The sequence below is a fragment of the Temnothorax curvispinosus genome, unplaced genomic scaffold (assembly GCF_003070985.1).
Source record: "Temnothorax curvispinosus isolate PA1 unplaced genomic scaffold, ASM307098v1 QBEX01002587.1, whole genome shotgun sequence".
NCBI lineage: Eukaryota > Metazoa > Arthropoda > Insecta > Hymenoptera > Formicidae > Temnothorax > Temnothorax curvispinosus.
This window is the reverse complement of record NW_020212367.1, coordinates 18,476-41,973: the sequence shown is the minus strand read 5'-3', so window position 1 is coordinate 41,973 and position 23,498 is coordinate 18,476. Positions and strand designations below refer to the sequence as shown.

General features: G+C 40.5%; 1 protein-coding gene across 8 annotated transcripts; it reads right to left on the bottom strand.

Moving 5' to 3' along the window:
- Positions 1–217: 217 nt before the first annotated feature.
- Positions 218–23,232, bottom strand: LOC112451811 (patronin-like). 8 transcript variants are annotated; one of them, XM_025011703.1, is made up of 26 exons: positions 23,138–23,232; positions 19,612–19,827; positions 18,927–19,381; positions 18,669–18,784; positions 17,810–17,920; positions 16,298–16,379; positions 15,925–16,144; positions 15,271–15,799; positions 14,916–15,082; positions 14,201–14,212; positions 13,076–13,255; positions 11,623–11,756; positions 11,384–11,537; positions 11,097–11,298; positions 10,516–10,751; positions 9,386–9,560; positions 8,973–9,253; positions 8,542–8,838; positions 8,175–8,411; positions 7,925–8,102; positions 7,174–7,296; positions 6,531–6,626; positions 5,852–5,950; positions 4,284–4,478; positions 3,886–4,168; positions 218–3,754 (listed from the first exon to the last, which is right to left on the bottom strand). In XM_025011703.1, the coding sequence occupies exons 2-26, from the start codon at positions 19,612–19,614 to the stop codon at positions 3,610–3,612; spliced, it is 4,710 nt and encodes a 1,569-aa protein (XP_024867471.1). In that variant the 5' UTR covers positions 19,615–19,827; positions 23,138–23,232; the 3' UTR covers positions 218–3,609. The 8 variants fall into 8 exon arrangements, with proteins under 8 accessions (XP_024867471.1, XP_024867472.1, XP_024867464.1 ...); XM_025011704.1 differs by lacking the exon at positions 14,201–14,212; XM_025011696.1 differs by lacking the exons at positions 5,852–5,950; positions 23,138–23,232 and having other exon boundaries at positions 19,612–19,698.
- Positions 23,233–23,498: the final 266 nt, after the last annotated feature.

Genomic DNA, 23,498 nt, shown 5'->3' with positions numbered 1-23,498 from the left:
CGTGAAAAATTGAAGAGTTCCGGAGAATTAGGCATCGAAGAAAGAGGTAAGGAAAAACCCTTATTCTTATTTACGAATAGAATCTTCACTTTAAGATATTTTATATTTTATATTAAAAATTGATTCTTGTCGAGAGAAAAACCCAGACTTCCATTGAGGTACGATTGACGATGGATCGCCTTCGCGATATACCCATCCGCGGAAGAATAAAAGTCTATTACAAATGGGTTATTAAATTTTATTAATGACATTCGCTGCGAGATGCTAACAGTAAATTATGACCCAAATCTTACATGACGTACTGAATAAATATACATATCGTCGAGTAGGTAGGTATACGTTTGTTTTTCGTTTTACGTGTGTATATAAAAACATAATATTTACAGAGACACGGATAGAAGAAGTTCGAGAAATGATATTCGCTTTGACGTCGAGAAATTTCTGCGACAATAAAAATCGGTAATTATTACGTAACAATAATCTCGTTTATTATTAGTAAGCGCGATTTCGCTGCGGCGTACAAATTTTACGTCGTGCCGCAGCGTTCAATTGTGTGTATATGTACGCCTCGGTTTCCCGTCTCGGTCCATTCGGTTTTGTCCATATCTAATCGTCGCATCCAAGTCTTGTTTTTTTTTTCACCAGCTCACTAATAATATCTATTCTTCAAAAAATATAAATATCAAGCATAAGCGACCAATATCGAGAGATCTCTCTTAACATCATAACTTTGTAATCAATCCCATTTCCACAAGCCATTATTCTCGCTGGCTCTTAAGATTAATGACTATGTATAATATATATATATTAATTGCAATCATATATCTCTTTTTCTCTTTCTTCGCTCTCTTCTCAAACGTCGTCACCATGGACTTACCACAATTTGCACTCCATCTCAAAGAGATTTCATATTTTCTTTTTCTCTCTCTCTATGGCGCGTACCTCACGTTCGATATTGTCAGGTCGGACTGTGTTTCTGAGTCTAAGATTCTCTATCTTATCATTCTCTTTCTCTCTTGCATAATCATCGTACTCGGATAAATTTACAACAGACGGGGATATAGAACAGTGAACTCTCTCTCTCTCTTTCTCTCGGTTACCACAATCTCGACGGAGTTTATCTCACAAATCCCTTTCATTACACGTGGTCGAACGGCGAAACGCGGAGACGGTGAGGCCAGGCTGTGACCGCGACGTCCCACGCGAATTGAAAATACATAGATTACTCCTCCGCGCAGTTGCGGCTGCTGGAGAACACGGGATTTTCGATATGTCGCGTTGTATTTGTAATTGTAATCGTTAATAATCCTGTGCACGTTTGCGTTACGCCGTGTCGCGGAATATTGAGGGTCTACCTACACTCGACACGATTGACTCGGACATCGAGTCGAAGACTTATCGTACAAAATAATCGGAGAACGATCCTGGAGGCGTCCGCGATATCGTCGTCGCGGACGGGGCCCGCGGGGCCTAAGGAGAAAATTAATCGTACAAACGATAGACCCCCGATATTGTCGTATAAAATGTCTACTTGAAGTCTACCTATCCCTAGCTTCATCTCCTCTCTACCAACAACATTATAATGAAAGAAACGTATCCGACTGAAAAAGGCCCGTTCAGCGAGATAGGAAGCCGATGCCAGTCCCACGCGAAAAGCGAACGTCGAATTTATGGCACAATAAATTATAACAGTTCCTCCGATAAATTACGGCGTCCACGTGCACGCGAACCGCCGCGTCTGTTCTCTGTTCGCTCGGACTGACTGAAGTTTCGCTGAGAGACGGCGGGATGTGTTTGTGTGTGTGTGTTGTGTTGCCGGTAAATCCTACGGGAAAAAACGCAATGTACGGTGGCGAGATATACGGTTGAAGAAAAGTCAGGCTGTCAATTCGTTAAACGTCTTTACGCACTTAGTCCAATTACATTGTTCATAACTTAAGGCTTCATACGGTGGTCTTCTCTTTGTGTTTTTTTCGGAGGAAGGCGGAATGTGTCTCTGGCGAACTTGTGAATTTTTGTGAAGTCATATAACGAGGCGTCGCTCGAAATAAAAGTTCCCATCTGATAAAATTCGCGGTTCGGACGACCCATATCCTCCGCCTTCCTCTTACAAAACGATAAAAGATTGAAGCGCACTCGGAAGGAAAACGAAAGCAGAGCTTCCCCTTCCCGACGGTCCTTCGACTTTGTTCGCGAGGCAACGATACTTTACGCAAATATCCACTTTCTGTGTACAATCATAATTAGCTAATCATCCGTCGACGAAACATATCGCTCGCGTTAAAACAGCCGCTTCGGCATAAACTGCGCTTCGGCATAAACGTTATGCGCGTTTTTTTTTTTTTTTTATGATATACAGACTTGAAACGCATAATATCGCAGTTCGAACGCCGCAAAGAAACGCACTCAACGCATGCATGTACGCCCAGATTTATCATAAGGCTGATCTTAAACTTGGCTCAACTAATTACGCAACGAACTGATTTATTTACAACATGAGCTATCGTCGCTCGCATCCGTCGCCACCCCGTTGGCAAAGGTTTCTTCCCCCTCTCCCCCCCGTGGAGAAAAAGGGGGTGAGAGGAGGGACATTGCAAGAATCGCGCTACGCGTTACAATCGTCAACAGCCGCGAGAAACGTACGCGGGTATGAGAAATCAATAATCATTAATTCAACCCCGTCCGTTTGAGCCGTGTCGAGCGTTCTGCCGACGCGTATCTCAATCGGTTAAATATGACAAGCAAATATATATGTATATAAAAAAACATTCTCTTCGATTAAAAAGGAAATTGATATAAAAAAAAAGAGACATCTTTTGCGAGGTTGCATTGCATGCTATTATCCAAAAAGAAATAAAAAAGTTCGAAGTCAGCGATTTGCGCACGAGACACATCTAAAAATTAATGATCCCTCACAATGTTCGCGTTATATCATATCTTAATATATACTCTTTAAAAAGTTTTCAAACGCATTAGATAATAATCGTTGAATAATTTAGAACCCCTAGCCTAAGCGAAGGCTGCAAAGAGACCTGTGCGAGTCGCAAAATTACGCACGCACGCACGCACGCATGCACGCGCGAGAACACAAGCTGCACGGTTGCCACCCTCCCTTGCTCTCGCTTCGTTTCGCAAAATAAATTTAGGAAAAGAATCAACTTTCGCGCATACATCCATGAGAGTCGCAACACAGCGGTTTACACGATTACAAGGCGGTTACATGACGAGGGTTAGTCCGCAAAATTAAGAAAAAATGTGTAGTCTTAGGGATGTATTTGTCAACAAACCATTCTTACAAGTAGATACTGGTAATCTTATGACACAGTGATTGATGCTGACGCTCAACGAAAAAACGGATAACGCAAAAAAAAAAAGTAAAACAAATAACATTCTCTCTGGTGATCAACGGTTGCCCCGGTATTTTCCACCCCATTGGAAGCGGCGATTATATTTCTTTACGGGGTCAGCACCGATCAGTTGTCCTTATAAAATTGACTAAGAAACGCAACGTATTCGCATTAATTTAATATGGGCCTGTATTAAAATAGTAACTATGAACAACAGAGGGCACAGTAGCGTAATGTTAAGTGTGTGACCACTTGCGTAAAACTATATGACGAGCGGTATATCCTTCTTGTTCGGTAAGTTCACCTTTTTACCTTGCCAGAGGCTGTTGTGTATCGTAAAGGCATCTATAGTCACCGTCAGATGCTTCGTGTGAACTTGCGAAAAGCATTTTCCGCTGGAATTGTATCTGGGATGAAAGAAGAGACGGCAATCAGTAATATGTAACGCATCGATAAGTTTATAGAGATATAGAATCGATCAAAGTGTTAGAGTAGAAAAGAAAAAACGACGGATTTTAGAAAAAACTATTCCGCTTACTTAAAAAACTTGTCGAACATATTATCGATGACTTGTTTGGGCCCAGTACCGTACAGCTTGGCTACTTCCTCCCTCTCGGGACAGTACGAATAGAGAGCGCGGAATTGGCAGCCGGCGTCCCGAAACAGGATGAGAAAGTGTTTGCTCTCGGACCGGCTGATCTCCTCCAGGACTCTCGATTTGGCTTCTCTGTTCACCGTGCCGGGGAAGACGCAATACTCCACGGCGTTCAGCATTATGTTACGATTCGACTTGGCTATCGGCAGTTTATACAGTCTCGGGCCTGTTACAGTGGAAACGTAAACGGTGAATTGATCTCTTAGCTTCTTTTCGAGAATATAATGACTGTCGAGTGTATTCCCTTCGAATGGACAAATGCATTCGTCGATGCCTCTTACCGTTGTAGTCCATCATAGAACTGGGCGTGCTGCTGATATCGCTGCTGCCGTCGTCGTAGATCCTCTTCTTCGACGTCATCAGGGCGGGTGGTAGCGAACCGGGGCCCGAAGGTGACGTTAGGTGCCTCATACTGCCTATCCCCGGACTGGCGGCGCGTCTTGGAGGTGTCGATCTGCCCAGGCCGCTGTCCGAATCTGTATGCCGACACATACAATCTTGATCACTACTTGCACCTACGAACGCACGCTCCGCATATGAAGATAGAAATCTCAACGGAGAGGCGAACGTCTATGCGTTACCGCGTTCTTGTTAACGACAACTGTATATCTTTTTCCTTATGTTACCCAAGCGATAACGAATCGGAACAGAGAGAGACCTTTCGGTTTCATTATTAATGATGGTTAGCCACCCCGCCAAGAATGTATTAGTCACTTGTTACAGGCGTGGAGACACCTCCTTTGCCTTTGAAGTTTAACTTCGTAATTTGCGTCTCGTTATGATTTTTTTTTTCTAGAATATTCGTAATGTACTTTATAATCTGATAAAAAATTGTAAGCGCTTGTGTCTATCAGCTTGTCAAACTGACTGCGCTAGAATGATTCTAATGTACATGTCATGGTTCTCTAGCGTACTAATTATCAAAACTATATATGAATCTCTGGATCAACGCTAATGCGATGATTTATACTGACAGCTTGTTAGTTCCAATGATTCGACTCGCGAGCTCTGCGCTATGCGACGAAACTTCGATCGAATTACTGACATTAAATAACAGGACATATAGCAAGTTTTCATCCAGCACCGAGCATGTAATTACACAGATCACACATCGCGTTCGCAATGAATTTTCTGTACCACGTCGCCATGATACCTGGAAATAAAAACAGTGAAGGGATACAGAGCGGGTGAAGTGACAGGATAAACCGGGACACCTGGTCGGAAGGTTTATTATAAATGGACACCACACAGCCACCAACAGAATAAATCTGGAAAAAGACACCGATCGACAAAATATAAATTTGTACCCACACCCAGTGCTGTACAACAACAACAAGCCCAAATAAGCCTTCAACCGAGCCTTCTCTACGCAGCAGCAGCAGTAACAGCGAAAATGAGTCGTCCTAAGAAAATGACAGGACAAAGTTCCGCCTCAACGAAGCCGATGAAACGAAGAAGCGAAAAAATCATATACAAATCGTGCGTCACTTAAAAAGCACGAAAGAACCAAGAGATTCCATCCTTTCGTCGTCAAGCCGCGTGGGTGGAACTTTGCTCAAACATATAAAAAGAAAAAAAAGAAAAACGCATATGATCATTGTGCGTATGTATGAGTCGTTAAGTATCACTGCCACCTGTGTGCCCTCCAGCCTGCCACCATGCCACTACGTACATGTAGGTGCTTGTGAGTGCGCGTGTATGTGTGCTACTCTGTCTACAAAAATTTTGGGAGAACAATGTGATAATATATATATTGTAAATATATATATACACGGGACACATTGAGACTGTTGCACGATATAGAAGGGAGATCGAGAACGTATTTCCAAGTCACTGTGGTGCTTCTTACCGCACAAATTCATCAGGGAATTAGACTTTCTCCCCTTAAAGTTTTGGTAAGTCTGGTATTTAGGCCTGCCTCTAACTTGTTGCTGAGACTCCTGCACATCTGCAATAACGCAACGTTTGCCTTGTTACACTCAAAACGCCATGTACGATCAAAGAGATTAAATAAGTTGCGGGAGAGATGCCTCAATCGTGCACATCTCATTTAGGGAGCGAGCGGGGGCGCGGGCAGGAAAGGTTTAGGGATCTTAAAAAGAAAAGGGAGGGAATTAAAATCTACGAGCCATATCTGGTAAGGGGTACATCGATAACTGAGGTGGCCGGTGCAGTTTTTGGTGCAGAACAACGGTTGCGTTCCAACTGAAAGATGTCCACTACAAGGCGCTACTAAAAGTTAAAGACAAAAATTAAAAAAAATAATAAAAATAAACCAGGGAACACAGTCATACCCGCAAAGTGTCGTGACCTTGCTCAGTCGCTCGTAGGGAATAATCAAAGGCTATTCAAATATGTTGGAAAACATTTATCGCGTAAGTTTCCGATATAGATTATAGCTGCCCATACCAGTGTGTGATAACATCCTGCAACGAGTCTACTTTCGTCAAGCCAAAAAACGTTTAAAAAACAAACAATCGTACAAGAGCCTGCGGCATTCCCGCGGTAAAGTGCAACATCGAACCCACCTCTGGAGGTCTTGTAGGAGCCGCGTCGGCCGAGCTGATTCACGCTGCGGCAGGGCGAGGAACCTCGGCCGTCGTCGGGCGAATCTACGGAAGAAACTAAAAGAAAACGGGGAAAATATCTCTATTACAATCGATTACAATTCACTGCAGGTTTTACGCTACTTATAAATATATAGGTATATCAAGTGATTCTCGCTATGCATTATACATCGAATTACAGATACACGGCATGCCAAATTGAAAAAAAAAAAAAGAAAAAACGGAAAGAAGTGCAGTAAAATGAACGTGTCGTTGTGAAAAAAACATTGCGAATAGATATATCTTAGTTCATCAGTTATATTTACTTAGAATTAACTTTTCAGCAAAGGAGATTCTTGTCTTTAGAAAATTTAATACCATTTTCATTGTTAAATTCGAATTAGCACTCTTCTTGATATATAACAATACTTATTGCAATATCTTGTTACAATTTTAGATTGATTCACAGTGTTATATCTTTTGCTGCGTAAAAAAAATTAATTTTATATTAGACCGCTTATTGCGTAGATATTTCCGTATCAAAAATTTATTTAAAAATAAAAAAAGAAAAAACTTGCAGATGTGTACTGTATAAGCGCGGTGAGAGAGTGTGTGTGGTGCATACCCCTGAGACTGCCGCCCCGATAAAGAGGGCCGGAACAACGTCGGTCATCGAGGTGGGCAGCAGTGAGACTATCCTGCGAGCCTCGGTAGTAGTCTCGCCTCATCGTCGGAGAGGTCAGCGACGCTACAGTAAGTGTGTTAGTGCAAAACAATCGGCTCGGTATTTTCTGTACTATTCTAGTTTGGCGTCGATGTCTCGCGATTGCAGGCTCGATTAGCGGGGCTCGCCGAGCGATCTACGATAGCCGTTGTGACACGGCGATAAACTAGCATAGACGAGAAAATCTGGAGCTCGTGAGCATGTGGTCGGGGTGAAAATTCATAAAAGACGAAACCAATTATAACGAAAAAGAAAAAGAACAATTAATACAGCAAGAGTGACATCGCTAAGATTACGGAAGAGAAAAAACGGCTCTAATCGTAAAAATCTTCGCCATGCAATGAATAAATGCAAATTACGGAAATATGCAAATTACAACATCGAGGATACTGTTGCTATTAGAGTATTATAACGGGGAAATGCACTTGCGACACAACAACTTGTAAAAAGATCCATCTTCTTGGTGATTAATTCGAAGACAATCGGTGAATAGACACTTATATCTTTTATCTCCTTTTTCCTTCTCTCAAATTCTACCGATATATCAAATCTTATTTTCTTTAATTTCTGCCAATATATTTAATCTCCAAGAAGCATCGATCATTGCGACAGATTATTCATTTTTTCCAAGTTCGATTTAATGAAACCTCACCTGTACTTAAGTTGGAAGAAGAACCCTTCTTCCCGCGACTAGGTGTAAGAGCCCCGGAATCCAACACGGCGCCAGCGTCTCCGTGAATCGTTTTGGGCCGCGGTCGAGCGGTCGCAGTCTTGTTACGTAATTTTGCTGGATTTATAGCATTCAGAAGCTCCTTATCAATTACCTTACCCTAGAGACGAAAATATTTATGTTATAGACTTATTTCTGTTCATTTGACGGCATCATTAAAAATATCACTCACTTCTCTCTCTGCTTCCTCTATCGCTTTCTTCACTTTATGATGCTCCAAAATAGTAGCTCGCCGTTGTCGTTCCTCCTCTTTCTTGCGAGCTCTTTCCTCCGCCTTCAATTTCTCTTTCTCCCTACGCGCTTGAGTTTCAGCTTCCTTTCTTTCTTTTATTTCCTCCTGCCTCTGTCTTCTTTGCAGCGACATCAGCATTATCCTCTCCTTCTTCTTCTCCATTTCGTCCATAGAATTCTGTAGAAAAATTCGATTAGAACATCTTACATATTAAAATTTTATAAGCAAAACTAAAAATATAGACTAATTATGTATAAATTTATTGCTGTTTAAATGGTCAATATTACTAATAATGATTAATATATACCGGATCGGGATTCGTGAGTTGGTTCCCAATTACCAGACCAACTCCGGAAGCGTGTCGGCCTTCTGTACTGCTGTCTCGCTGTTTCTCCCTCTGCCGTTCCCTCTCCATTTCCCGTTTGAGCTCCCTGTCCCTCATTTCTTGCCTCTGCTGTTCCCTGTCGTCGGCCTGCCGCAATCTTTCCCGCTCTAATTCTCGTTGAGCTTCCATTTGTTTCTGCCTTTCTAACGCGCTAGCAGGAGGCGATTCCGGGCGCATTGTAAAGTCCTCGTGCTCGATATAAGATGATACGCTTCGTTCCTAAAGAAACAATCAATTGTTTCCTTTTGAAGAAATACTTTATATATTATAAAATTTGATTCGAAACACGCGAATATAAAACAAAGAGACAAAGTAGTACAAAAAAAATAATTTATAACAAAAAACGCACTCACTTTTTTAGGAGACGTTCTTTTCACTCTGAGGGTCGGTTTCGGTTTCTTGGGAGCGTCATTGTCGAAGGAGATGTAGAATCCTTTCTCGTTCGCGTCCGTGGGATCGAGAGGCGTGACATCCGGAGTGGCTGAACGCGACGAAACCGTCTCCCTCAACGACGGGTGAGGTTGGAAGGAATTCTGCGATATCGTGGGTCTAGTTGGCGACGGTATTCTGTACGTACGACTACCCGATGTGATGTTCAAGCCGCGAATACCCTGCGCGATGTCGTCGTCATTGCCTTCGAAATAAAAAAAACAGTGATTTAAGAAAAGAGATTTTTATAGTTTCTTTTAGTATAGTAATAAAAATATATATATGTGAAACATGATATTTTCATATAATCGCAAAAAAGTTATCAAACAAAGCTTACCGATAAAAGATATATTTTGGGGCTTCATGTCATCGGCGGGCGGAGCTGGTACCGGACTATGCAAAGTTGTAACTTGCCTCTTCTCCGTTGGGCTCTCGCATGAGATCGGGATGTGATGTACAATTGACCTCTTAGGTTCCGGACTTTCGCTAATTAACTGACTTATTCGATGAACCTAGCAGAGCAAAATATAGTCACATAAGAAAACGAGGCAAATATACATATATTTTATTAATTTAATATCTTAACAATATCTTTTCACGTACAAATTGTACAGAATCTTAAAAAATAGATGACAAGAGATATGAGAGAGTTACATCTAGCAGCACAGTGTATAATACAAAATTTAAATACAAAAGACTTATAGCGACTAAAATCGTATTTGAGACACGGATCTGAAATAATATTTACGAAACACTATCACGGCACCGTTGTATTTTCTCGTATAATTTGACGATCGTTTGCTTCCGCTATCTGTCAACAGTGAGACGCAAACGCGTAAAAGTAAGTTAAAATCAACCGAAGCAAACCTTAGTGAAGTAATCGCGCGAAGTTGCGACGGTCGAGTCGAGGAAAAACATATTATTCAAATTTACAAATCACTTCAAGGAGACTAGAGGTGTAAATCCGAGCCGGACGCGAACGTCTAGGCGCTAAGACTGCCAGTGTGGGTAGTGTCTGCCATGTTGGGTGTCAAGAACAAGCGTCTATAAGCGTGCATTACATCACCAACTGGTTCCCATGCACATACGTACGCGCTCGGGGCCGATCCTTCGTATTGAAGTGACCAAATCGAGCTGATGATCGGCGCACGCATCGCGAACGTTTAGCTATAACTCTTTTCACTCACACAATAATCACCGCTGTGGGTGCAGCATTCAGTCTCGCCCGTCTTTCTGTCTTTCGTAATAAATTGATGCAGTCACGTGCGTGCGTGCATTGTATGCAGAAAAGCCATTTAGTATAAATATAAATAGATTGTGGCGAGAGAGTGTGAGTGCGATAAGACAATAATACCGTAGTAGGAATATATAATTCCTCACCGATTTTAATCTATTTCGTTAATTAAGTGCGTAAAAGGAAAACGCGAGAAAAATCGACGCAAAGATAAAAGCACGGAAAATACTTACGGCGTTACGATGCTGTGGACTAGCAGATGTGGCTTGTGTTTGGTTGAAAAGCGACGAAGACGTTGGAAAGACGCTGGTCGGACCGGGGTGGCTCATTTGATTATTACACAGACTATGATCCCCGTTGAGGTACCTTGGTTCCTGAGTGTCGTGCAAAACGAATCCCTTTTGCGTCGGGTGCGGCGCGGCCCAAGTCCTCGTGGGATCCGCATACATGCGCATATCCTGCTGATAAGCTAAGAAAAGACAAAAACAATCTACTGAAGCATATTAAAATTAAAAAAGAAAAATTATCATGAGCCGTTTATTTTCAATCTGTAAAAGCAAATTCTACAAAGCAAGCTTTCCACAAGTAATCGGTCGAAAAAAATTTGCTTTAAGATTCGTGCAGCTTCTAAAAAATTTTCAATATTATATGTATATTGTAATAACAGCTATAAAATATGATCAATTTATATATTAATGCGGGAGTTTTTTAAATTAATAATTAATTTTTAGTTTGCTGTTTGTGCTACAAGTCTGGTTACTAATATAATTCTTCTTCACATTTATTTATTCTAAATTAATCTGATATTATGTACCTGCAGGCTGAGGACTAAATCGCGAATCCATAGACTGCTGATAGCCCACCGCGGCCATTTCATTTGCCAGACTTTGAGCGGGTGCCGGCTGACCCCACATCCTCCTCTGCTGCACTTGCGGCTGATCATGCAAATAGAACTGCGACTGTTGCGGATCTTGCAGTCTGGGCGTTAACGGATTCATCGGTGGCATTCCGTAAGTCTGAAAGGTAAAGGTTTGAGAAGAAACAGCTGACAATATAATGACGCGCGACGCCGCGGAATGTATGTCCGGCATATATACGCACTTGCATATGCTGCTGACTGAGGCTCTGCAGCTGCTGAAGCTGTTGCTGCATCTGTTTCTGGTGCTGCGACATCAGGTGCTGCTGCTGAATCTGATTCTGCTGGCTCGCCAAACGCTGTATGTCCGCTTGAATTTCGCTCAGACTAGTGTTCATTCTGCAACAGACGACGTTTCGCATCACTCCGACACTCCTTCGTAATTCTATCGTAATTTTTACAGGCACGAAAGGCGGGTACTAACTGCGTTATGGATTGACGATACTGTTCGGGATCCATATTCTCGATGTCCGGAGTGCGTCTAGTCTCGATGAATGGCGCGTTACCATCGTGCTCCAGCCACTTGTGCTCGACGTCCCGCACATCCTCACTAATTTCCTATATTCGTTATCAGAGAAATGAAATGCCTCAGAAAGATATCACGGTGCTGCGAATGCGTACTTGTGTGTAATACTGCAGTATAAGGAAAACGCTCGATTCTGTTTAGCGTTTTTTGTTTTTGAATGTAGAGCTTACTGATCATATTTATTATGAAATAATTATAAATCTCGGGTTCTCTTATAATTACATAAAGTGTGCGTGTGTGTACGCTTATTATATTATTCGTGGTGTATATTTTGCGCGAGTGAAAAAAATAATCTACGAAATTAAAATAAGTAAAACGGGCGACGTACAAATCTATGAACATGTGTGTCACTGGGGCCTGCGTATAAAATGTCTCCTTATTTATAATGCTATATCCGAATATTTACCCGAAGTACGCACGGATAAAACATGATGGTAGATTTAATTTGTTAATTATTACGTTCGTAATAATTGACGATCCACAGACAGATTCTCGATCCAGTTAATGGTCCGGAAACTTGGTGACACTGTCTATACATGCAACATTTATTCCGTCTGTTTGATCAATATCTTATGTAACTATGAATAATATCAAGGCTTCTCGAATTTCTCCAAGTTCTCGGGGCTTTAATGCACACTAATTACGGGTATCGAATTTAACCCGACTCGCCGCAACAGTAACAGCCGTAAGTAGCAGCGCAATTAGAAGCGAGAGCTTAAATTAAATTTTCGTAGTACATTTAATTAGATATTAGAAAGACATATATGTACATGTAGAAACGTAAAACTTGGTCTGTTAGTAGAGAAGAAAAACTGTATTAAAATATCGAATTATATCTTAGTAGCCGTCACCCGATGTAGCTGTAAATGCAAGTAAATGCAGTGCTACTATTTTCCAGGGAGTGTTTAGTATCGCATGCGTGCCAGGAGCACTGTATCGACGAACGCGCTCGAGTGGGTCCTGCACGTCACTATAAAATACAATATGTCATCTTGAGGCAAGGTTTCGTTTTCCTCTACAATGTAAAAGAAGCGTCAAGAAGCAAAATAATCCGTTATCGAAAATAACTTTTACTAAAAGGGTAGAGAAGCGGCTGTACATTTCGTGGGCATTGTCACGCCCGTTTGGTTTCGTAATTGCTAAACATCGAGAGAGGGGAAATAATCATTTTCCTTACTGTGCTCTTTCGCTACATCCGCACAGCAGGAATGAAGGGAAAAAAGAACGTGTGACCGGTGTTCGAAAGCCATTCACATAAGCGCGCAATATAAATAAATCTTCTAGAAAATATTAAAGGTAAGTTATCACTGGGGTCTCTTTCGCCTACGTGAAACACTTGCTGATATCGTACCTTGAGCGAGAAGGGTCTCTGTGGTTTTTCTTGAAGGGGTTGTTGGGGTACAGAGGATGCCTCGGAAACGCTCGTCGGAGTCGCCCCGGAAGACCCGGAGGTTACAGGGGTGGGGGGACCGACTGTCTCGGCCGGACTGTCCCCCCCGGACGTTGACGAAGAAGGAGATTTAACCTTACCCTGCAACCAGCCCAACCAGCGTGCCTTGTTAAGTACTCAGAGTCCGCCACCAAATCACCACCCGAACACCACGGTGCCGAGAGTGTGTCTCCCCGCGGCCAAAGGTCACGTTACACTCAAGCGCGTTAAGTGCCAAAGCCCATCCAGAGTGGCTCGCAAATCATACTTAATTGAACAACAGTTGGCTTAAACTACGAACACGCAATATTTACGCTATCTCGCTCGGAATTATAAATAGAAAAAAAAATTAATTGTGTGTGTGCGCGCGTGATATATAATTAAAATTAAATATACATATCTCTCTTCTAAATATTAATGTGTATACAACTTTATATATATAATATATTACTGTAGTATTGATGCTATAAAAGGGTCACAGTACAATAATTACACACTATCAGTACTTTGACTAGTATGTTACATTTAAACTGTTTCGACTTGAAACTTTCTTCTATGTTTTCATACGTATAAACTCTCATATTACTCTCTTTTGGCGAAAACATGTTCGTAAAACAGCATGCAGTGCTTTAAACATGATGAATCTATCTACCTTTCTCGAACACTGTTTAAAACTCAATGCATTCATAACTTTATCAATACTTTGGAACTAAAACAAATTAAAACGAACATTAGGAGAGAAATGAAAAATAAACTTTCATGGAAACATCCCGGTTTAATTATGTAATGTTAAAGGAAAAAGAATTTATCCATGCACAACTGAAATAACTAAATAATATTAATTGCTCGCGAGTTCCAAGATATTGATATCGTTTTCAATAAAAAATAAAGTGTGCAATAAAATAAAAATTGCATTTGAATAAATAAAACACAAAAAGATTGCAACTGACAATTCCTGCTTAAACAGAAACGTGATTTAAAAATAGGGCGGTTTAAAATTCAATCCTGTTAATAATGCAAAAATTTAGTGCGTTAGCATGCGCTTACCATCAAGTATAGCTGAAATGTCAGAAAGAGAATTGTGTTAAAATAACATGGCAACCGAGATTACTTAAGACGCAAACAAAGAGGAGATAAGATCCTACTATGTACAACCAAAGCGATCAAAACGATGATCTACACATGTATATCTAGATAAAAAAATAATTAGATGAGTTACAGACTTCGATTATTGCCTGAAATTGAGCAATCATATATTTTACATCCACGTACTTTGCCAATAATGCTACAAATTCAACTGATATTCTCATATATGTATATGTACAAGCAATATCAAACAATCGCGGTATAATTACAATCAGAAATATATGACATGAAAAACATAAATGGAAGGCGGAAGAAAAAGAAACTTTGTACTTTCTGAGATATAGTACAGTCTTTATACCATTTGCTCTATACTAAACACCCGTGCCTAGATTCGAAAAGTAGCTGTCACACAGCATAGCAGACATTAAATGTTGTGTGTCTCGATAGAACATTCCCTATAATTCGTACCGAATTATATCACCCGTATTATTCTGTATCTTTTTCTTTTATCAGATGAATAAACCATTGAAGTCCCGACTATAATAATGATGTAGAACTGATACGTAGAATTAATGATGATGATGATAATGTTTAAATGTTATGCAGATGTTTAATGTGTATTATTGCAGTCTTTCTAAACGATTTGGAGTTTGGAGTAATCCCCATGTATTTTTACCTTCGTGACCGCTTGCAGAAAGGCAGCTTTTCCCACTTTCTGCCGTTGCTTCGACATAACAACTTCCATCCTTCGTTTCTCGTTCTCTATGTGCCGTCGCTTCTCTTCGAGCTTCAGTCGTATATTATTCAGCTGCGAGGCCATTACGGTATTACCGCCGTTCTCATCTAACATCACAGAGCACTTTCAGTAATTCAAAATTGAATAGAATTAAATAACATATTCTTGGATGCTGCAAACTCGGCTTTACTAATAATATAGGTAACGATGCGCGTTGCCGCTAATATTTTTTTGTAATCAGCCTGAAATAAGTTTTATTTTCCAAATAAATTTTATTCTCACTTTGATAGCTTACCGACAGAATGTTGCTCCATCTGCTGCGACTGCTGGTTGCTCTGCTGTTGCCACGTGGTTGTGTTTGGCAGAGTGGCGAATGTCGTTTTCTTCTCACTGTTCCCGTTGCCATTACTCTGACCGTGTTTTCTGCTCGCCGATTTCGCATCATCCTGTTCCGTATACGTGAAATTGATCCCCTTTTCCGAGCTTTGCCTACTCAGATTCGCGAAACTGGCGAACTTCGTGAGAGCATCGCCACCACCACCGCCGACGCCAGTGTCCGCACCGCTGTCGTTCTCTGCGCTGGAATGTAAGATTTGCCGGAGAGCGACGTTATCCAGACTGCTGTTAGACGCCTGCCGTCGTAGCCTCGTCGGCGGCTCCTCGCCGCCGCTGTAACCGTTGTCCGCGATTATGTGCTGCACGCCGCTACCGTACACATCCTGGACGCTGGATCGCGCGGGCAACGTCGGCTCGGTGGTGCTGCGCTTGCCGGTGTGCGCGCCTAGCTCTTTATCCGGATTTCTACCAAAATTGTGTAAATTATCCTAGATAAAAGAAATCACTCGATCATACCGCTTGTCCGCTCGAGACAATCTCCTCCTGCGCCAAGTTTTTCTTCGCGCGCGACGACGAATGAAATGACACACGTTCGCTCCGCGCGGCCACGTACCTGAGACCCGCCGAAATTTTCGATGGTCAACTGAGAATCGTCCGTGATGCTGTTCCGCCTGGACCGACGCCCGGCGTAAGAGCTCCGTCGTTGATCCTCCCAGTTGCTCGGCCGACCAGCGGCTTCAGTTCTGCCCGCGGACTTCTCATCGGCTACGGAGCTCAACGTGGGAATGCCTTTGCCACGATGCACTACGAAACTCTCTTCACTACCTGCGCGCCTATAAGAGAAAGTAAACTTGACTTTTACTAATTGTGTATACAACAAATTAATTTCTACAAGTTCCAACTATATTTATAAATTTTATCAGCAAATTCTATAGTTTTTCAAGCGTATAACTTTGCCTTAGAATGTACTTTGGAACATAACGCACCTATCATCGTACGGATGACTCTCGGCAGTTTGTTGCAAAGACTGCGATTTCTTCACAGTGCTGCTTGATGTCGACTTCGTAACTGGAAAGATAATTTAACGATGAATCGATCGCCTGTTTATACTTTTATTTAATTAGATGAGGAGACTTATTCATCACTCAAACTATATTCAAGAAGGAACGATAAGATGCTCAACAGATAAGAAATTTGCACTTTACGTTTATAAAAATAAAGCTTACGCAACAGATTATTTAAGGGCACAATGTGAAATTCCCATGTGAATTATTTTGTACTATCAGCAAAATGTACTCAATGTGAGAATATGCAACGACGGAGGTCGATGGAACGCGCGATAACGGCATGAGAATTTCAACTTGTGCAAATTCCAAGAATCAAAACGTTAAACGAAAAAGCCTACGTCACACATTTTGAGACAGGAAATACCGTACAAAGATATATATCGAGTCACGCTACAAACTAATATTTCTAATCTCTAGTTATTGTCGTCAAGTCGTCAGATAAATCTGAAAATGAACATAACGTGAAACAAACAGCACAGTAACATGTTAAATCATAAACCAAATGGCACCATAAACAATATGAATACAAACGTCGCAACGTAATCGTACTAACTAAACATGGAGTGGACCTTAATGAAACGACGACGAAGTTCTCATCTTTCTCGTTGACAGTGACTGGTAGCAGCGCACACGACTCAAAATCTCATGCAAAAGAAACGTAATGTGAAGCCAATGATCCAATGCAAGCGGCAGGCAGCCAATGATCGTGTCGCAAAAAGTGCGATTCACATGCAGGTCTGTTCCCGGGAGAATATTTATATTGTTCTATGATCTCACACGATAGTAATCGGATGAAATGCAAACAATGTGTGATTAGTAACAAGCAGTGCTCCTCACAACTCATAAATTTCACTAAGAGATTAGTTCAACGGGATCACGTGTTTTAATTTTTAATAAAACGCACATAAGAATTATCGGTAAGCCGCAATGTCTTTCTCTTTTGCCAGAAAGAATTTTGCGTCAGAATTTTAGCGGCATAGTAGCTTAATTTAATAATACAGCTTTCAATAATACACTTTTTTTCAAAGCAATATAAAAAGTACAAATTTTCATTAAATGCACACTTTTATATCCGTATGATGAAACGATGTTGGTCATACTAAGAGATTGAAAGCTAAATACTGCTGTTAAATTCTAGAATTTAATAGCATGATAGATCTTAATTAAGCTTGATATTAGCAACAGTCGTAGTCACAAATGTTACATTTTATTATACACGCTGTCTATAATTGGATAAGTGTGCGTCGCATTGAACATGAGTGACACCTACATGAATGATAACGCGAAAAGACGACCGTGAAATCGTTGATCCCTTCGAGACACTCTAAAAAAACGGCAATGTCAGTCCACGGAAACGCGACTCTCATCTCAAAGGTAGACGACCATCTAGTAAAATGAGGATTGATTCTTTGTGTGGTAACGTGTGGATACCTGTGAAACCTGGCGCGGATACGGAGAGGTTGCTTCTCAGATCAGGTATCGGAGCTATAGACTGTGGCAGGCTTCTCTTATGAGCTACGCCATGACTATTGCGCGGGCAGGCTGCACCCGTCGCCGCGCCGTATCACGTGGTTCAACCGGAAGTTGACGAAAGAAGAAGGCGAGGATAGCGTTGTCGTGTCAAGCGTCAAGAAGAGGTTACGCCATAGAAATATATGGAAATATTACAGTTTGTAGATTAAGTGCTGCGTGTGGAGGTAGTAAGTTCGTAATTTGGCTGGTATATCAACATCTTTTTGCCCGTTGCAGCGGCGATCTCAATTGTTGCTCGCGTTCGCAAAAATTGGCCAATTGGTATCGAATGGAAATAATACAATTAGTCGCTGCTCTCGGGGGGGAGAATCCGGATCAAGAGGCTGGGATATCGAGTGTGTGTATTGACACTGATATAAAAAGCGTGATACCATTACAATTGCAGGCAACATTCCTCGTAATATCAATGATTTATTTATTTGAATTTCGCGATATATTGAATTACTTTAATTAATTTACAATTTAGGATAAAATTACACGCAATGCTCGACGTACGTACGTTGCCTGCAACAGTAGCGGAATTTTATGGAGAAAAGTATAATAAAATAAATAATAGAACGGGTATATAAAAGTCCAGTGTACAGCAGCCTCCACCAATCAACATTTATCCACCACCAATTTTCACGATCCCTCTCTCTTTCTCTTCCACCCTCTCTCCCTTTCGTTCCATCGTAGCAATAGCTCAAGTGCCATATATTGTCGCGTAGATCTGCTTCTAATAAACAACCTCATTCCAAGTCGGAAAACGTCTACGTACCATCTAGGTATTGCATCGCTCGCTCCTCACCAGGATAGCGCACGCATTTCGCCGGATGAATCTCCAAGACGTTGTACATGTCAGCCAGAAAGACCACTAGGTTCTGCTTCATCGATCTAAAAATTATAACAAAGATAATCAAAAGGAAAAGAATAGCTGATAATTATCTTTTCCAAAAGTAACGCAATATATTAAAGAAAATTTGTAAAAATATTTGTCATAGTCTCAACGATTCCGAGTTAAATTAAACTAACGCACCCTCTCATGTACGTGACGTCCTCTGGCTGCATGTGGAAAATCGAGTAGGGCAGGCATTTGACGCAGAACGCGTGCACCAAGGAAAGATTGTGCAGCGCGTCCGCCACCGAGGGTCTCTTCGACACCCTAATCTCCATCCAGTTGAGCTCGCCGGGACAGTAGAAAGCGACAACGGCCGCCAAGCCGACACCATCGCACAGAGACTGAAAGTCCTTGGCGGCGGGTAGCTCGGGCAGCCGCGTCTTGTCGCCGCCACCCTCCTCGCTCTGAATCTTGGCGATTAGCGCGTGCGACGCGTGATTGATCCAGAGCAGGAGACCCTTCTCGTGATCCGACGGCATGTCCACTTCGACCTGAGGGTCAAACCGTCGTATCGCCGAGACCACCCGGTCTCCCGTCACCACCTCTTTCGCGTACAAGACCATCAGGCCTTCTATCACAGCCATATGCGCGGACTGTAACGAGATAAAAGCATTGATCGAGCATAGATTAAAATAGTTTTATGCTATCTGTCGTAATTAGATTTTCATATAATAGGATTTACATAGCTTCTGAAGATATCGTGATAAATATCAATTGTACTCTTAGAACAATTTCAGGTTCCCATTTCTCGATATTCAAAGGTGTCCAAATGTCTCGAGAAAACACAACTGTGTACATGTTACTTATGTATTGATAAGCTTACCATCTTGAGTGGTGAATTTTGAATGAGGATCGTTTCGGTGAGCTGAGTATTGTTCTGCTCCGCGACGTAGACGCCTTTCCTGGCCAGGGCTTGCAGGATCCCGTAGTGATTCTGATTGTGATAGTTAGGATCCGAGTATATGTTGGCCAGCGCGAGGCAGTAGAGCTCCGCATTGGAAAGCGCGTGAACGATCTGCGGTTTCAGGTGTTCTTGTTCCTGTAAACGTCAAAATTTATCTCTAGAATAACAGATAATCATGTATGATTCAAATCCAAAATAATTATATTCATACGCTCGAATAATTGCGCGATTAATTAGAAGTGGATAAATTATCCTTCTAAAACTCGAGATATTTTGAAAACTTTTAACAGTTCTAATAAGTTCTGATAAGTTTGAATCAACGAATATACAAAATATTTTGGCATTTTGTACACGCCTTTTTGCATATACCGTGAAAGAGCCGAAAGGATTTTCATTCTGTAATTTTTTCACCAATAATTTTGTGATTAGCATTTCGAACGATTAAAATTTCAGATAAAAAAATTTATATGGAAAATTTCTTCTGTCTAAAGAATCTAGCGCGGTGAAAGTGAGTGCCACAGATGATCGAGTTCGAAGAAAACGGAGGGGAAGAACGACCTTGTCTTCAGAGTGACGTTTTGTTCGTCTCTTTGCGACGACTTTATGGCTATGGTTGATCGTGCCAAAGGATGCGAGAGCTTCATTTCAAATAGTATCAGAGTAGCAATCTGGTATCCGAGGTAGCCGAGAAGATCAGATACTTCGAATCCGCCACGAAGACTTCTACCAGGAGCGAAATCAGAAGGCGAATTGATGAAAAACGAAGAAGGAAGAACGAAGAATCAAGAACGGAGAACGAAAGACGAAGAATGAAGAACGAAGAACGTATAATGAAGTAAGTTGAAATATTACGTATTCTGCTTATTATTTATAACCATGTTGCTTATATCATTATTCTGTATTTCTATTTTATCCATATATTTGTAATCGATATAAGATAAAATAATGTACATTCATATGTAAGAATTTATCTTAAAATACATAAATAATAGAATAAGACAAATAAGTAAAAGTATAATATAGATAACTAGCTTGATACATCCGTGCTTCGCTACGATATGCAAAGGATTCTATAATTCACCTCCGAATTTAGATTTGCTCAGTTAGGAGTTGATTAGGGCAAAATTTTGAATTATGTTTTTAAGCATTTGTATAGGGGTAACCTTTGTAAGCAAAAACCAAGCCGATATCTCATCGGGCCTAAGAGATATTGAGGAATCCGTGAAAACACGTTTTACCCCTTTTCACCCTGTTAGAGATCGAATTTCTAAAAATCCCTTCTTAGTGGGTGCTTACTTCATGAAAAGAAATATACTCTCCGAATTTCATGTTTCTAGGTTTAAGAGTTTGGGCGTTGATGAGTCAGTCGGAACATTCGATTATATGTATATACTATATAAAGTAGGTAAGTAATAGAAATAATAGAATCTTATTTTCTTCTTAAAAAAGGAAAATATTTTCTCTTCTAAAGCTTACGTGTAGTCAAAATTAAGTAAATTAATTTTTAAGATCAAACAACTTCAAAACTAGGTTAATATTTAAATAACATTTTGTAAAATATTATTTTCATAGAAAGTCTATCAGATTAAATAACTAATCGTAATTAATAGAGCAACGCTGAAGCGAGGAATGTTCGCTTCGTGCAGCCTTCGAAAGACTGCAATGTGGGCGAAATATCGAAAGGAAGATCTGTAAAAGTTTTTGCGCGAAGTTGCCGGGCAAACAATAAAAAAAATATGCGAAGCAGAGATAATTAAAAGATAGTAAGCGGCCAGGATTCCTGGCGTACTGTCCGTCTAATAAATATAATTATATTGTCGGTGCGCAAAGAAGCGAATGAGAAACAAATACGAGGCAAAAATATTGTCGGCGATCGTTAGTCATCTCTGTGCAAAAGGAGTTACGGTGCAGTTTATCTTTAGTTTCCTTTCTAAGTCGTTTAATATTTATGATTCTTAAACTGTAGCTGTGTAAGTCCGCGTATACCCGAGTGCCTACTGCCTCGTCTTTATTTCATGAGAATATTTTAAGCTTCCTCATTTTACCAACACGCACGTTTCCGCAGAAAACTGCTTTTACGAAGAGATTTAACTTGCAATAGTCTTCGCGTAAAGATGGCGTATCCTCAAAGTACGGAAAATATTTTCAAAACTTTGGTTTTCAAAGAAAAGATGCTTCTTCTTCTCAAACATTACAAAAATACCTAATACCTTTCTCAGGGCGAAAGCACGAGTAATCTCTTGTCAGACTAAACAGGAGAGAAAGAATACAAAAGAATATAAAAATATAGTTCTTGTATAATAATAGCTAACAAAAAGTGAAAAATTCCGCGTTCCAATATTCTGATTTTCGTATATCTGTCAAAGAAACATATTTCTAGTGGAAAGTATTTTGAAGTAATTCTCATACACCTGTGTTTCGCGAAAGAAGAAAGCATTTTTCACACAAGTCGTCCCGACATTTACTTTTAAGAGGGTATTCAAGCCTCCCTTAAGTCGCGTCGACCCGTATCTTCAAAGAGGAGGTCCCAACGGAATCTCGACACGATTCGTTGAGAGATTAACACAACATGTTATCTTATCATTTGTTCATCGTAGACAGCGTGTGTTTTAAAAGCAATTACTAGTTGGTCGGAAATGATAGTTTGATTGTTAAAACAAACAGCTTGCATTCTATAAATCAGATTCTCTTTCAGGCTTGCCCGAACACGTTTTACTTATATAAAGAGATATTACTGACAGACATTATCCTCGTGGGAGGGAGTACAAAGTTCAGTTCTTCGTGAAGTTTCACCGAACATCAGCCGTGGAAGTCTCGGCTACATTTTCTCCGTAGGCTTCCGGAGTATAAGTAAGCTATTGGCAACGTAATTTGTAACACGACTTTCGTTCGTTCTCATCGGAGTTCGGCGCGATATTGTGTTCGCAAAAGCATTATTAGCATCTCTGGCTATATAGATACTTTTGCCTTTCACGACGGATCCGTTTTCTCCGTCGCGAAATAATGACGTGTGCTACAAAGCAGAGTTTTTCAGAACATCGAAGCCTGGGAAACCGACGACTTTTTGCGAGGGAAAAATTTATCGATATCGTCGCACGAAAGGAAGTCATCATACGATCGCAATAGCAGTCGTAATGAAAATTAATGCGTGTAAAAGCCATAATAATAAAATGCGTCTGTGAGAGAATAGATTTTTTCCTCAATCTATGTGGAAAAATCCATTTTTTCACAGCATTATTAAATATATGCATTATTAAATATAGTATATATTGTAAGATTATTACAATTTCTCAATTGAAAATTAATTATTTGCAATTTGCAATGATATACCGCACGGACATAATGTGAAACTTTATAAATATTAATAAGGTATATCTGCGCGAAACTTTTGGAGGTCTGACACGCGAGACACGAATTCGTTAACAGAGTATTGACCTTTGCTTACCTCATGGTCACGGTAATAGGGGTCGCGGAGTTTTTCTGGCACTCGATTGTTGTATGCCTTCGACAGAAGCCATTTTACGGAGGCACGTTGTTTGGCCTGAAACAAAAAAAAGAAAGAATAAGAAATATAGAAGGAAATATAAGTTTAAAATATCGATTTAATAAGCTCGATTTTAACGAGCTCGGTAGTATAACCAATTTTCTAATTAATTTTTTGTTTCGTTATTCTCTTCAATAAGAATAGATTATAGATATACATTTGTCAATAAAGTTAAAGAGCCACTTTTTAAAATGTTTTTAAAATGGAACATTTTAAAAAGAAAATTTTAAATTTTCAGAAAATCCTAAGCAAACAATACTTT

What these genes read in the sequence shown, in the direction of transcription:
- LOC112451811 (XM_025011703.1), bottom strand. An exon ending in TATCGTCAATCCATAACGCA is followed by an intron (nt 11,538 to 11,622) that starts GTTAGTACCCGC and finishes CGTCTGTTGCAG; the next exon opens with AATGAACACTAGTCTGAGCG. An exon ending in GTCCACAGCATCGTAACGCC is followed by an intron (nt 9,561 to 10,515) that starts GTAAGTATTTTC and finishes TTGCTCTGCTAG; the next exon opens with GTTCATCGAATAAGTCAGTT.